This window comes from Ambystoma mexicanum, chromosome 3q, assembly GCF_040938575.1.
Source record: "Ambystoma mexicanum isolate Mex_15411 chromosome 3q, UKY_AmexF1_1, whole genome shotgun sequence".
NCBI lineage: Eukaryota > Metazoa > Chordata > Amphibia > Caudata > Ambystomatidae > Ambystoma > Ambystoma mexicanum.
Genome location: NC_090926.1, coordinates 297,120,201 through 297,137,157, shown reverse-complemented (window position 1 = coordinate 297,137,157; position 16,957 = coordinate 297,120,201). Strand labels below are relative to the sequence as shown.

Genomic DNA, 16,957 nt, shown 5'->3' with positions numbered 1-16,957 from the left:
CCTGATGGAGTTCGAGGTGGAGGAACGAAGAGCTTGTGAGGGAAGGTATTTACGGAGGGAGAGCTGAAGGTATTTTGGACTCCAGCCCCTGAAAGCTTTGTGGACAATGCAAAGGGCCTTTAAATTAATACTTGCAGCCAAAGGGAACCAAAGGAGAGATTTCAGGGCTGGAGAAATACGATCCCAGGGCTCGAGGCCAAGGACAAGTCTCGCAGTCCTGTTCTGGATTAGTTGCAATGGGCGGAGAGTAGAAGCAGGTAGAATTAGAAAAAGGCTGTTGCAATAGTCCAACCTAGAGAGAACCAGGGCTCTGGAGACAGTGAGCTTCTGGGGGAAGGAGAGAAAAGGCAGAATACCTCTGAGGAGGTGCAGTAGGAGGTTTGACTTTTTAGAGACAGATGTGTGCAGAGAGTTACAGGAAAGGTGGGTAATGGTCTGCCGATGAGGAGAATCTCATTTTGCTGGCATTCAAGAAGAGTTCATTGGCGGCACACCAATCATGAATGGCAGCTAGGCAATCAAAAATGAGAGAAGGAGACGAGGGAAGCATGACAATAAGTTGAGTGTCATCCGCATAGCACTGAAAATTAGAACAGAAAATGGCAATGCGCTGGGCGAGAGTTGCCAGGTATTGGTTGAAAAGCCAGGGTGAGAGGTTAGACCCCCTGAGGAACACCACATGTAGAAAGGGAGATAGATGAAAGGAACCGAGTTGGACCTGGGAGGGTCGATCAGAGAGGATAGATGTCAACCAGGTCAGAACATGATCAGTGATAACCAGGTTGTCACAGACGATTGAGCGGGATGGTATGGTTGCCCGTGTCAAAGGCAGAGGAGAGATTGAGTGGGATGAGGACAGAGGGGATGTTAGAGTCAAGGTTGGAGAGCAGATCTTTGCGGATGTTCAGGAGAGTAGTTTCCGTGCTTCTGGATGCTCTAAAGCCAGCTTGATGATCATGGAGACAACCAACAAAATCAGAGAAGGATAAACTGAGATATGGACAGCTTTTCCAGAAGTTTGCCTAGAAAAGAAGTGATGGAGATTGGGCGATAGTTAGCAAGACAAGAAGGGTCAGCTGTGGGTTTTTTGCAAAGAGGGTGCACAAGAGTGCTTCAGAGGGGAGGGGAAGGCTCCTGAGGGGAAGGAGTGGTTGCAGAAATCAGCCAAGGCAGGAGCAAGGGTGTCACTGTGGTCCGTGATGGTTTTGGAAGAACAGGGAGGAACCTGTTTTGACAAGACTTTCATAGATCGGACTGGTGTAGCAACCTCGTCGGGGGAGAAAAGAGCAAAGGACGAGAACGTGGAAGAGGGGTGGCTGTAGGAGGACCGGAGTGAACAGAGGGAGAGGGGACAAGAGAGTGAACAGGATGTCCTGGGTTTTCGACGAAGTGAGAAGCAAGGGCCGTGCAAAGGGCCTTGGAGGCGACCAGAGAGGTAGAGACTGCAGCAGGGTTGGCCAGCTCCATGCAGATTTTGAAGAGTTCGGTCAAGTTGTTAGATGCCGCAGAGACACAGGCTTGCATGTGGGCTCTCTTCTTGGTGTTGACAGAGTCCATATTGCCTTTGGAGCAGGCAACAGGCCAGTTTGTCGGAGGATGAACAAGAAGCCCTCCATTTCCTCTCAGCCACCCTACACTCACGTTTAAGTGTAGCTAGGTCAGAGTCATACCAAGAATTGCACTTGGGCTTGGGCTTCAAACAGATCCTCATGACAGGGGCAAGAGCATCAAGAGTATCAGAAATGGAAGAGTAGTGCATAGACAGGGCTGCGTCAGGATGTGAATCAGCCAGTGGCGATGGGGTGGTGTGGGGGGGGGGCAGAGAAGGTGGCGGCGAAAGCCTCAACTGACATACGTTTCGTGGGCCGGATGTCTGAGAAGGTAGGTGGCAATGTTGAAGTTGTCGGCCTGGGGGGAAGAAAGGGAGAGATGGGAGGAGAGGCGAGTGATCACTCCAGGAGAGAGGAGTGGTAAGAGGGATGGAGAGGGGGAGGTTAGAGGAGATCAAGACATCAAAAGTATGCCCTGCAGAGTGAGTCGGGCTAGAGGAGAGGATGGAGAGGGAATCACAGAGATCACAGAAGAGTACGGAGGAGGAACAAGGAGAGTCCAAATGGATATTGAGATCACCAAGGAGGAGGAGTGGAGTGGTAGAGGCCAGGAGGGAGGAGGAGAGGTCCGCCCTCTCAGAGAAATTAGGTGATCTGACCAGGGGGCCAGTAGAAAGTGGCCACGGTAAGAGTGGCTAGGAAAGATAGAAAACCTGCAGACAAGGCATTCAAAAGAGGAGAATGTCTGCGTGGGAATGATAGAGGCAGGAATCCACTCAGGAAAGATCAGGGCTACACCCCCTACGGACTGGTTGGATCTGGGTGCAGAGAGGATATTGTAGCCATCAGGGAGTGTCAAAGCTTGTGACAGAGCTAGTTGTGAACCATGTCTCGGTAAGACCGAGGACATTGAGGTCAAGTTCTTCCAGGAGGTGGCAAATGTCAGGAGATTATTAGTACAATCAATGTACTAAACCATTATATGATCTATATGTAGTTTGCCTCATTAACCAATCACTTGCCTGGTTAGGTTTGTGGGATGTAACCACATTTTTGTAACGTCATTTGTAAACAAAGCCAGCCGACATCTGCCTAGAAAGGAGTCATAAGAATGTCCAGTGCCCCAGATAAGATTTTGAGGTGGGAGTATTTTGCTCCCCATTTATAAACTTCGAGAGAAAACATGATTTTAAAAAGAGTAAAACAAATGACTTTTCTCCTTTGCAAGAGCGTAAAATGTATGCGACATCCAGCCGACATGTGCAAAAACTGTATAGAAATCATTATCAGCTTTCTGCATTGTGACAGACTACACCTTTCATTATTCCTGTAAGGTCTGGCCGTTTGATCTGTCCTGTATATATTTAAAGGTTGAAAACACATAAACCTGGCCAATTACATAGTAAAGTAAGCATGAATTTTAATGTGTGTTTTGGAAATTGATAGCAAAATTGTCTTTTGATGTTTAATGAAAGTCCTCACTTCCCGGAGCTATTATTACCTAATGGTATGCTGATGTTATGATACAACAGTGCAGAGAGGCAGAAAGGCAAGGACTCCATGCTAAATTCTATACCTAATCTCATGGTCAAATGGTAATTTATATAGCGCTTTTGGCAAAGCGCTGTACATAGAACATATTTATCACAATTATCAACAAACCAAAGTCGGTACTCTTATCGACCTTGAAAAGATGAAAGCTGAGTTGGCCTTGCCGGGATTCAAACCTGCAACCTACAGATCCCGCACATTTTGCAGCAACGAGTGCACAACCAGCTGAGCTATCCTATTGGCTAGCATCCTTCAGAGGTCAGTTAACTGAGTATCGACTGAGGTATAATAAATCACAGTGCCTATAAGTTGGACGAACCATGTATCGAGCGCAAGTAAAAACACCCACTAGGATTATCACAGGGACAGGTTTTGCTGAGTTTCTATTTCAATTACAAATGTAGCTCTTTGGTTTGTTTTTGAACAGCACTTGCAATTCCTGCAGAGTCAGGTCTTTGATGTTTTAATTGTAGTCTTGAGGACCGGAGAGGCTAGAACACCTGTGATTGATGTAATGACAATCACTCACCCTTGAGCAAGACTCTGCTGCCCCTGACCATTTATAGTAACGTACCCCATTGACTGCAAGGTTGAATGGAGGTAAACTAGATTGTGCATAGTCATCATTTTACACACTGTTTTTATAATTAGAATGTACATTAAAATGTAAGTGTAAAAATAATCTGCACAGGAACTCTAAAACAAACAATTGTGCAATACTGGTTTGCTTTCACTAGAAACAAAGCATAATTTGTTACAAAATATCAATTCTCAATTGCAACTTAGTTTTCCATCTTAGACAATTTTACAATCCTAAAATGCTAGGAAAATAAATATGCACAGTGCTTCTGTTAGCTCCATGAGCAGCAACAAAGCCGAAGCTGAAGGGAAATAAACCATTCCTTTTATCACACTATGCAGTTTCTTTTTTTTGAAAGGCTTCCGAGAAATACATTCTGTTTCAGAGTCTTTATCCATGGCTTGCAATTACATCCATGTAGATAAAAAAAAAAAAAAGTAGATAAAAAAAAAAAAATCAAAAGAGCCTTCTGGTTTCTGTCAAGTAACCTGACCTTTGCACTGCCAGCTGTTCTAAACTTGAGTGTAAATGTACACAGGAAAATAGTAAAGCTGTCGTATTTTACAAGATTTTCATGCTTAAAAAGGCCTAGTATGCACCTTATCGGGAGGCCTGAGAATGTCATTGGTCACGCTGCAATCCCAGTTATTTCGAATTTGTAATAAAGACAGTTGAACTTTGTCTTATGGCCGGGTCTTCTGTTCTTGGCACAGGGGATTTGCAGGGCCCAGTTCCTCTTGCACGTAATTCAGGAGGCTGTTAGTCACCTGACCAACACTGTACTGAATTGTGCAGGCCCTTAGGGTGCTTTACCCGCTCGTTAGGTTTTTGTGGTTCCCTTGTTCTCCTCACTCTGTCAATTTATGTTGGTTGCCTGCCTTCGACAGTTGACCTGCATATAGGCAGTAGGGTAAGGGGAGCACTTTAAAACCATAACTGTTTTTTTAGATTATATAATGGTATCTTTTAAATACTGTCAATGTATACCATAAATACTTGTTAGGGCAGATCGATTTCCATGTGAGACTTATTTTTTTCTTCTTCCAAGTTATATTTATTCAAATAAACATGAATAAAATGAATATAGTAACATTATTTAAGAAAACACTTAAAAGTACATAATATCAGTTAAATTCTCCAAAGGGTGTGAGGGAAAGATAAAAAGGTGGAGAAAATAAAAGAATGAGAAATGCTAACAAAAAGAGATGAAAGAAGAAAAGAGAAAAAGGAGAAAAACCTAGATTATGAGAAATAACTAAGCATATAGATTATTAAATCCTCCCCAGATCATCTCATATTTATATAGTTGATCTTTAGCGTTCAAGGATACCTTCTCTCAGACAAGAGCAGTAAACTTTGCAACCCATCATCAACACAGGGGGATGTGTCGCTTTTCCAAAATGTAAGAATGTTTCTTAGAAAGAAAAAGGGCTCTAAATATCCAAGACAATTTACCGTTAGACAACACAATACTTGAGGGGAATAGGCCCAACACACCAAGAAGAGGGTCTCTTGGGAGAGATTGACCCAAAATCAAATCTATTCTGTGAAACACAGCATCCCAGAATAATTGAATCTTTCTACACAACCACAACATATGGAATGTGGTACCCACCTCTCTTACAATTCCAACAAACCTCTTCATTAGAGTTTACACGAATGCATCTTCCAGGGGGACCAATACAGGTAATGATTAATTCTCTGTTGCACATACCTTAGATCTAAGTCCACTTTATATGTAATCAGACCCATGCATACACGGTTCCATTCACAATCCGATAATACGTAACTCAAATCCGATTCCTAGTTTCTTCTACCACATTGTGCTGTTAATTGTGATGTCGGAGGAGAAACTAATTTGTATAAAGTAGATGCAGAGAGAGGCATGTTCCTTGAAAGGCGCAAAATTATAGGCAGATTGTGTAGTGCAGCATTCAGTGGTGAGAAAGGTACAGCAAAGATGTCTTTCATAACATTAGAACAACCAATTTCATTTGCTTTCAGCTTGTATTTAAAAAGCAAAAACTCGGTCACCATATTTTGACCATTTCTCCAAATATTTTCTTTTTGCCATGAAATCCACGATAGCACGCAGTTACCCTGCTTCACAGCCGGCTTTTTCCACAGATTGTAGTCTGCACATAGAAGATATTTCTCATCTCGAATCTCAATACTCCTGCGCCATTCCTTCACAACGTGCTTTATAAAAGGTGGAGTCATACCAACCGGCAATCTTTGGTCTGCAAACAGAATAACAACTAGAGGTATGGGCGAAACATAGTCCTTCTCCATTTTCATCCAGCCTGCACTAATAATTAGGTCAGCCAACAACAAAATGATGCAGAGTACGCAGTGTAAATGCTGTGTGATATCTTATGTCTGGATAACCAAAACCACCTATATGCACCGGACTCAGAAGGACCTCTTTCGGGATTCTGGCAAGACCTACTTCCCCCATTTTGCAATATATAAGTTTTATAAAATTACAACGGAAATACATCAAGACCAGGACATTTGTCTTTTGACAATGTATGTATTGAAAATGAAATTTTCTCCACTGATATTGGTGCATCAAGCTCTAATCTTTCGTGCTCATTTAGACTGGGCATATCAAGAGAGCAAAGATAATTGTTAATTTCCAACTCGGAAGCAGTTTCATGGTCCTTGTATAAGTTGGAAAAATATTGTCCAAATTCTTCAAATTTCCTCATGCTTCCCGTTTATTATTCTTCCCTTACCCACAATGAAAAGTATTGGTCTATTATCCTCTCTTCGTTGTATACGGTTCACCAACAAGGCTCCCGACTTCACACCCCGTTCCCAAAAAGTCTGTTGGAATAAAATAGATGCATCTCTGCCCTATGATTGAGTTCACAATCCAAGTCTTGTTTTGCCTATGACAAAGCCAACATATTCTCTCTATTTGGGCGATCGCAGTAGCCTAATTCACTTGCCTTTATGTTCGTCCTCTAACTTGACCAAGACCTTCTCCCGCTGGTGCTTATTGTATGAGGCAAAACTAATAATTTTGCCACGCAATGTTGCCTTAACACATCCCAAATTACAGACAGAGCCAACCGAATTCAAGTTGTCCTACTTTAACAGTGATATCTCTGTTTCTATCTTTGACAAATTCTAGATCAGAGAGTAGTTGAACATTCAAACGCCATTGTTTCCTAGATTTTGAACCACTTGAGCGCCAACATAATAGGAGCATGGTCTGAAATTACTACATCACCGATCTCAGAATTACATATATCCACACACACCTCTACCAACAAGGAAGAAGTCAATACCTAAAGGTGAACCATTGAATGAAAAGTATATTTTCTACGCTTCTCATAAAGATCCCGCCAGATGTCATGTAAATCCCATTTATCCATATATCTTATAAGGCCTTTTCTTGCTTTAGCCTCAGCAGAAGAATTAGCCCGAGTAGTCTTGTCCATTTTCATATCAATTGCAGCATTAAAATCTCCCCCAAAAATAATTTTCTAGCATTTCAAAGAAAGCAGCTTGGTCAACATTAAGTGCATACATATTCAGAATTGTGATGCATCTATTTTCAACCTATACATTTAAAACAACATGTCTCCCCTCAGGATCAACGCACACACATTCAGTTCTATATCTCAAGCCTTTCCTGAAAAGAATAGACACACCAAGGGAATTGCTTTCAAAATAACTCGAGAATTCTTTTACATACAAACCATTTAAAATATACCCTACTTGATCCCCTTTCAAATGGGTTTCCTGGAGGAATACTACAACTGGTTTTTGTATGCTAAGCAGTGATAATATTTCCTTCCTAATTTGGTTATTAACGCCCTTAACATTTCAGCTTATAGATGTTAGGCCTGCTGGCATTTTTCAAAACATAACTAGATATTAGTGTCAAATAACCTACACCCATTGACACTTTCCCTTTAACATTAAGCATGTCTTCATCCCTTTACTCCTCCCCCTCTCCCTACCCTCCCTCTAGTCCCGCTTTACTCCCCCCCCCCTCCCGTATAAACACATTCAAGAATAGACAAGTTATAATCATTTTAAAATTAAATAATAAACAGATTTAATGAGAAGGAGAAAATATTAAGGAGTGTGGGAATGAGCATAAACACCAGGATATACAACAAAGTAGTAGTCAAAACCAGACTTGTGAATTTGCTCTGTACATTTTAAATCTAGAACTAACATTACGCATACAGCAGTGAAACAGCCACAAATGCCCAATAGCCAAATATGAATGTCAAAACCAGACAAAATGATCAGATTTGAAAAGGTAAATAAGTCTATGTTTTACAAAACAAGAAACAAAACAGAAGCTATGTCAAAACACACACATCTATGCATATAACTCCACACGTGCTTACAATACACAAGTATTCTCATAACCATACCCTTACCTACATTCTTACGCCTGCACCTAAATATAACAAGGCATCATGCGTATCTAAGCAAATGTAGTTCACGTTTCATAATCAAGAACCATTTTAAAATATTCATATATTCAGATTAGACCACTAGTTTTACAATTAAAAACACCCACTCTAGGAGAGGCCCAACTGAAACACAAACATGGACCACCTCCATCTTTGCAAAGGCTTACAATTATATAAAATATTAACAAGACAATCAAAAGCTTATTCAAAATAGCACTTCCCTTCTAATGGCATTGTTGCATAGATTATCTAAGCCACAATAATGATATTAACAGGAACACATATGGAAATCACCTCCATATTCAACCTCATTTAATCCAGAATATTAACAGCACAAAACCTGTGTGCCGTTCTGCCTTCACATACCACTTGTGATTCCCATTATATTCCTATGTACTCTACTTAGGAAAGAATATTGAAGGGCTAGCAACTTTTTGCCTATAACCACATATGGATGTATTACGTAGCCTCACACACATCCCTCAGCCTTGCAGTTCAACAGTGTGAGATGTAAACCTAAAACATCCTACTTTCACACTAGATTAATTTACCCTAAGATCTGACCCAAATAAATCTAAATAGGATGTCATATAAAACATTTTTCATCCATAAATTACCTTAGTTTAATATTTTGATTTGGCCCAGAGACTTAAAATGCATATATTTCAGTATCTGTGCAGTGTATTTTCTAGAGATTTGTGTACCATTTGCACCTTGGTATCGACCTGCAAAACCCTACCAGAGTTTAACCTTGTCGCTCTGTCCATGTTATTCACCTTAAGAGATTTGGGTTTCCTTTCTTGCAAGGTGTGTTGGCCCCCAGTTAAGGTCAGTGGTTGTGATGCCCTCAATAAAGGGTGGCACAATGGAAATTCCGTCTTAACCGTTAACTCTTTGAAAGGTTTTAGATTAAGCCGTCCCCCAGTTAGGTACCTGGCTTGGCCAATATTTTAAGGTCTCTCAGCGATAGACCACTAGTTGTGGTATGACAACCAGCAGAAAGCCTTTCTCTATACACATCCAATTCCATGATATAGGCATTCTAGACCTTTATTGTACACAAATGGCAAACTGCAGAACTTCAACCAAATTCACAATGGCAAATGGAACATTGCCTTCTGCACCTTACCTCTGCCTGCATCACCTTCCAGATCTAGCAGCGTATCCAATTAATACAGAACTACAGACTGTGCCATTCTCTGAACTGATCACTAGATGTCTCCATGGAATCAATGCCTGTCCTCTCCCACATCAGAGATGCACAGAAACAGGTGGGTAGAGACGAGCCAGCCACGCTGTTTCAGCAAAAAGAGGCCTTGATACAAAGGTGTGCCTATGTACAACTGCTCAACACTATAAGAGGGCAGCAGCTATAAACGATCATGTGCAAAAAGGCAAAAAGGTCCCACTTACCAAATTGGACTGGACCTTCTGGGATATCTCTGACTCCAGCAGCGAGGAGGGCAAATGGCTTCGCTGTACATCTCCCAGTAGGGATCTTTTACCAGCACCTATAAGAAAAGTAGAAAAGGGCAAAGTGAAGGAGCAATAAGTGTTGATCGTCATCCTTGTCAGAGTGACTGACTTAGGTAGATTTTCTAAAAGTCCTCAGGTCAGAGCTTAGGAAGGGACCCCAGGTTTTTACTGACAATGGCAGTGTGACTGAGCTGGTGGTAAGGTAAAGCTTACACAGCTATTCATCCCACCCCACACAAAGAAAAGGCACACCACGTACTATAAAAACAGTTGTGCATAAGAGATATCGACAATACAGGCAGGTAAACAAAAGAAGATAAAATATCAACAGTAAAGTGAAAAACATAATCCAAACAAAGTATGTAATAATTCTGTAATTCTGATTAGTGTTTACATTAGTTAGGTTTTTTTCGTAGGCAACAATGTGACAGTGCAAATCGGAAGCGACCTGTTGTAGGGTAATAACTAGTCATTTATTACAAGTTCAAGGGGGAGCTGCACAAAAATAAAACTCTTAGCTGTTGACTGAGTGATTGATTCACAGGAAATCCAGGCCAGACATCTATGAAAGAGAGGCAATTGATGGAAGACTGCAGTGGGGACCCCCTGGGTTGACTGCAGACAGTTACGGGTCTGGGAACCAGGGAAGAGGTTTGGCAAGCAAAGCCCTGGCACCCCCCATCCGCCCCAAACTCCCTGAAGAAAAGCACAAACAATGGAGTGTGTGTTCAAAGGCCCCCAAAGTATGGGCAAGGATCTTGGAGTTCAATAAAAGATCCTGGGTATGAGGGTGCATTGGGGTGGGGGGGGGGGGGAAGAGTCCTTGTTTTCCACAGGTCACCGTTCAGTTCCAGGCAACAATGAACAAAGTGCCGGTTTTAGTAATGTCTGCCTATGGTAAGACTAAAAAAAAGACTCCCACATGGGGCACAGGGCTTCAACTCTTATAGGTCAGAACTACACAAGTATGTTGGTAGCAATGGCCGAGTAGCCAGGGTTAGCCTAGGAGGGAGAAGTGTAGTTAATTACAAAGAACTCACTTCTACACAGATTCTTTTTTTTAATTATTTTTTTTAAATAGTTATTATAAATACTAAGGAAACAAACAATATTAGAGTCACAGGTAAGTAAATGTATCCATATTTATACAATAAGACATTTAAGTATTTCTCAAGGCAATAGTAGACTTTAGATGAATACAGATAAGTAGTCAGAGGAGCAAATCAATTATTTAACCAATATTCAGGTAAGCAACACAGATACTATTAAGTACTGTTAGTTAACCTATACTTTAGAAAGACCATCCCTTTCTGGGAATGAGAGTCTCGAAGTCAGTGCGGCCAGTGACTTGGCGAAAGAAAAAAGAAAGGCAAACTCTGTCAAAGTGGTCAAAATAGCAGGAATCTTCAACGTTGCAAGTTAAATGTTTTGTTAAAAGATGGTTCAGGGATGTCAGGTAGACCTCCTGAAGTATTGTAGACCACAGGACTCGTGTCCTTCGGCCTGGGCGAACACAGTTGGGTTGTCTACGCCAATGTGTCTCAGAGAGCTCAAAAAATTCTGATCCAACACAGCAAGCATCCAGTTAAGTACCTAGGAGCAGGACATTACCTTGTCATAAAGAAAGAAAACAAAGTCACCAGTGTATCCCCCAGGTGAGGTGACAGCAGCTCCTGATCAGATTCTTGGCCTGTAGACTGAAAACAACTTTTGGCAGTAACAGTCAGCTTTTTGCGATGGGATGCCCAGCAGACTAAATTCACAATACTGGCTCATTGGGACTAGACACAGGTTTCGGTTCAGTGACGGTTGTCATACGGCAGACTTCTGTTTCACGGTCCCAGACTTGGAAAGGGAGCAGTCTCAGAGCGGAAAGTGTCACTGGCGGTCCAGCAGGATGCCCAGAAAGATCTAGCCAAAACCGCGCTTCAGGAGATGATGCACAGCAGATTGGTCTAGGTCCCATGGTATTGTGTAAATTGCAGCCCAGGACGGTCGCAGCTCTTCCCGGGACGGCTCAAAACACAGATAGTCTCGAGACTGGTTGATCACACCAGTAAAACCCAAGAAAGACAACACGAACAGAAAATGGCAAAAAAGAAGACAGGAGACATTTTGAAAAAATATAGTCACCCATGGGTGCTGTACTGCAGCTGAGGATTCAGCCTGCGGTAGAAAAGCACAATCATAGCAAAAAGGAAACCACTGCCACCAGCCATTTAAAGTAGTGAGGCCAACATAAAAATGTTACATTAGAATGTAGGATAAGGGTCTACTAGGTAACCCCCTCACCCCCAGCACTCCACATAAGAAGGGGAGTGCTGGACCTACAAAGAGAAAAGGCGAGTAAAGTCAATTTACAGTTGTTGGGAACTGTAGTTCACCCAAGAAAAGTAATTTAAACCTTTTGAGAAACCTAAAGGATTTCTCAGTGGCACTGCACTGAAGGTGCTGTGCATCACCGTACAAAAATCAGATGCCTATGGAGTTTGTCAGACTCCCAAAACAGTAAAAACGAAATCCATGTAAGGTCAAAACACAAGTGCGAAAAAGGTCTTGTTCACTCCAGGGTTAAAATTAATAAATCCTAAATCCAGCAAAAGAGCTGGGGGTCTAAGGTTGAAGGGAATTAGCACAGAAATGAGAATTCTCCCTAACACTGTTCAACCCTGCGTTCCTAGCCATCCGATTGGCTGTCTCCACCTCACCCCCCTACCCCCACTTCTGAGACGTGTTTTCATAACTAAAACCATTAGTACTTTCCTCTGGGCTGCTCGGCCCCAAACCTGGCACTGGCACTCTTTTGAGAGGACCTCCTATGAAATCCCCTGTGGAATGATGCTGCCTTGTCTGCACCTGTGCGGGAGAACCCCAGGCTTCCCTGATTTCACCGTAACCACTGCTCTGCCAACTAAGTTATTTTTCAAAGGTACTCCCCTGGATATTGCTATTTTTCCTGGGTCCCCCTTGCCTCACTGGGGTTTTCTATAAAGCCTTGAATTTTAAAATACTACTCCTGATTTATTGTGCATTTTTAATCCTTGTATAACTTGCCTGCCTATCGACATGTTAAATTACTGCGTTTCATTATTGGATACTTTTTGTTTATTTCTTGGTGCAACATGACCATATGGGTCTGTATTGTATCTTACATTTTGGTGACCCTATGAGTTTGGGTGCATATGTATTAACTCTTCCTTCTCCCCTGAAGGTAATACAATGCTTGTGTTACTATTGGATGGTTAGGGGATACGGTCTGGTATTTTGGATCCTAATGGCTTGTTTTTTTCCTTCCCTTTTTGAATATGTAGCACCTACCACACTGTATTGGGCTTGGGATTTCTGTTAAGATTAGGCAGGTTCTTTATTCACCATTAGCACCCAGGTGGGGGGGAGCCAGCCAATCAGATGGCTAGGAACGCATGTTTGAACCGCCATACAAGCCTACGTTCCAAGCTGCCTGATGGACGGCTCCCCCGGCCACCATTTCTCCCTCACCTCTCCCCAATCATTTTTTTTCTCCCCCATACTTACATTTTTTTCAGCTGTGCCACCAACGCATCATCCTCGCCTCCCACTGGCTGCCATGGATTTCCCTTTGGAAGAGGGGCTCTGTATGGAGCCCCTCTTCCCTTTACATGGCAGCCATCTTGGAAAAGGATTCTCCTTCCTACAACGGGACGCTGCAAGATTCTTGTTTTATGAAGGAAATCACTATTTTCAAGCACCCCGGGTTACAGCTTTGGCAACCCAGGGTGCTAATGGCCTTCATCCCTCATTATCGGCCTTCGCTTCACTCTGGGTGATAACTTGAGCTGCCAGGCCGCTTTCAGGCCCAGTTACAGGATTCAGTCACCAGGGGATTAGAATGCAGACTAAAGATGAGACAACCCAAGAATATGACTACAGGAAGACGTAGGAAACCTCCCAGAGGATCCAGAAGGCTCCAGGGGCAAGACAGAGTAGCCAACCAGCAAAAAATGTTCCCCCTGACGAGAGCAGTGTAGGGGACCCAGGACAGCCGAAATGAACAACAGAAGTAGCAAGGTAGCTTTCTACCACAAAGGCACATGACTAAGGCAGCAATTTGTGATGATTGCTGTAAAACAGCCCAGAAGTGGTCCCAGAACTGCAGTCCCAGCAGTCCATCCAGAGTAATGGACCAAGGGGAGGATGAGGACAGTCCAGGAAAGAGGTACAGGAGCCAAAAACGAAAACCAGAGTCAAGGGTAAAGACAACTGACGCAGAGCCAGGACTGGTTCTTAAACTGCAACAGCTAAGTACATTTACTAAAATGCCAGTAGAATTCAGGCAGCATTACGGTGTCCTATAGATCCACAGCAATCACACACAGGAGCACTTGCAGAAAGGTTGCAGCGGTAAACCAATCAGGCTGTCCCTAAAAACCATCAAACATCCAGAACACCTGGAAAGTATGTGCATTGGGCTGTCTGGGGCAGGAACCAGTCTAAACAAGCCCAAATCACAATAGCGTAAAGGGAGCCAATGTTTTTTTTTGCAGAAGCCATTTAAGGGTTGTCTCAGTTTCCACAAACAAAGAAAAGGCACAAAAACAAAAACAGCTGAAAGAAGGGCTCAAAAACAATACTAGTAACTTAAAGGCTACCAATAAAGCGCATTGGGCTACTAATGATTTAAAATCGGGCTTCATTCCTGGTGAAGCCAAAACTAAACATTACAGCAGCCATCAGCTTACTTTCTAAAAGCAATGTAGGGTCAAACACACCCTAGGGCCAAAACGCACCTCCTTAATAGGAACCTTATGGGCTAGCATTTGAGTACACACTGTAAAAGGGTTGCAGTGGCAAGAGGATTTCAGCAGACATCCTTCTGACCCCATAAATAAGTCAGAATATATAAGAACCGCTGGTGGGGGGGGGGGGGTCAAAATGTTCAGGGGCCCTGGAAAACGGGACAGTAGAGCAACCAAAAATGGACTACATACTTGTACAGTGGGATACTAATGAGGTAAAACGGTTCTATGTGAAAAAAAACTCATTTTAAAGCTGCCCGACTCCTCTGCCCACCCCCCCCCCAATTCTCTTAGCCCCCACTGAGAGGAATTAAGTCCATCCGCACAGCGGGTGTGCACTCGCCTGGGCTTTTTTGATTTTTTTAAAGAAATTGAATGATGGGAGATCAACCTCAGAAAAATGTGGGGCTAATCTGCACACATTTTCCTATGCTCACCGCACAACAAACACATATTCACGTATGCTCTGAGTGGACACAGCCTACAGGCGCAGTCCTCCTGTCATGTTCAGTTGGAATGTTGTGACAGCTAGGAGTACATAAAAGCAGGAGGAGGAGGAGGAGGAGGGCAACCCCTTCTTCCTGCCATGGCCAGGCTAATTTAATATCAACGTCGCCATGGTTCCGCACGATCCTTTGTTTGCCTTCTGGTGGCAGCACATACTGATTAGTTAATTGAAGCAGGCCTGCAGGAGGCTTGGTCCCAGGACTGACAAAGGGGACAGGAAACCCAACACTCATTTGATATGCATCAATGACGACTTCAAATCAGCTCCCGCCCCTTAATATGAAGGGCAGTGAATGTCATGTCTAGGACAACTGTCTACAGTAGCCAACGCCTGCAGGCCCCCCAACCCCTCCACCCCCCTTCAGAGGGAAGAAGTATGTGATTTGATGGAGACAAAGTCTGTTCTGACCATAACTCCAAGGGGGACCTAAACTTTGATCAGGGACCACAGATAGCTCAATTAACCAGAGACCCTTTGCTCCACAACAAACAAGATAGGTGGGACTTAGTAGTACATGTTTTCACCCCTTTGCCTTTCCTGTAGCACAGCATTCTGATTATGACCTCACACATAATTGAAGATTGTTGTTGGGACCCAGGATTGGTTCATTGAGGTAGGCTTAGCCTGCACCAATCACTGGGGCCCATTTGGCTTTAAAAGAGGGCTGAGCCCCTCAGCAGATCATCCAACGACTTCGAAAGGAGCCAGGAGGACTCCTTTGTACCCTGGCTGAAGGTACAGTCAGCCTTACAGCTTCCACCAGTGAAGGAAGGCCAGGATTTCCTAGAGGGAAGCAAGATTCCTCCACTAAACCTCTCCCAGAGAACAGAGGAAGATGCCATACCTGCCTACATTTGAAAATCAAAAACCCTTCGATGTATGCCCCGCCCATAGCCACACACGACTCCGCCCAATCGCACAAAGCTCCGCCCACATGCCCTACCCACATGTCAAAAGGATAAACTCAGTTGCCGTAGCTGCCATAGAAACACATTTGCAGTATTAGAAAACCTATTTCTATTATTATCGATGCACACACAGATGTCGCCCCTAAAGAAAGTTATTTGTCTATGTTGCACTAAATTCATTCTTCCTTAAACTAGATCCATTAGTTATGTGCACAAAACTGCGCCAAATGAAACACTGACCTCAAAAAACGCATTTACCCTTTTTCATTTGGAAACCTCACACTACTCCACACCCACACAAGCAATGCTTTTCAAATGTAAGCAGGATTTGTGAAAGTCCTTGCTCATTCCGTTTTGCAGTTATAAAACTCACGGTAGCTTTGCAAACCATCCAGAGGCACACAAGGACAAACAAAACATATCAGCGGGACAAACTAATCGCAATTTAATATTTCTCACGGAATCAAGCAGGAAATAATGCCTTGTTTGCACCAAACAAGCTCTTGTTATGTTATTTTGTATCAGAAGCACATATATAACCTTTTAATGGAGGGGGTATTCTTCTACTCTCCTCCTTTCAACAGATAGTAGGTGGCTGATGCGGTGACCGAAGGCTTCCACGATCCTTTCCACAACATTTTTTCAAACAGGGGACATTTTGGGTGAGAAATGGAACAGTAACCAAAAATAGGGGCGTGCTCAAATTCTAATGTATATGGAAGTTACACAATTGTTTACCCTGCGGTTAAAACACAGGTCAAAGTCAGAGATGAAAACAAGACCATGAGAGCCAAACATGCAAGGTTGCAAAGCTAAGCATTTACAAGCAGAAACAATGAAATGGTACGAGCCTAACCTTTAAGCATTGGATATTTCATGGATTCACATGCTGTGAATAGACTACACAGCAGTAATAGAACTCGGTGGTGCAGAACAGGAAAATAATATGAATGCCCTAGGCAATCACAAACCACCATATACAACCAAGCATTTGTAGTGAGCAGGAACAAAAGCATCAGAAAAAACAACCCCGGAAGCTGCAGGGTTTACCTTATTGGAACAGGCGTTGGAGAACCGCACACCCGACCTGCACGTCCGCTACATGCTGCTGACCCAGACAGTGTCTGGTGAAGGTGTGCAACACGGCCCATGTTGCTGCCTGGCAAA

At 43.0% G+C, this 16,957-nt stretch overlaps 1 protein-coding gene across 2 annotated transcripts in view; it reads right to left on the bottom strand.

The window, feature by feature from the left end:
- Positions 1 to 16,957, bottom strand: part of TROAP (trophinin associated protein) — a 530,766-nt gene that overhangs the window by 357,826 nt on the left and 155,983 nt on the right. For both annotated transcript variants that reach the window (XM_069653825.1, XM_069653826.1), the window contains exon 8: positions 9,537 to 9,634. In XM_069653825.1, coding sequence (XP_069509926.1) covers positions 9,537 to 9,634 — 98 coding nt within the window. The remainder of the gene's footprint in view (positions 1 to 9,536; positions 9,635 to 16,957) is intronic.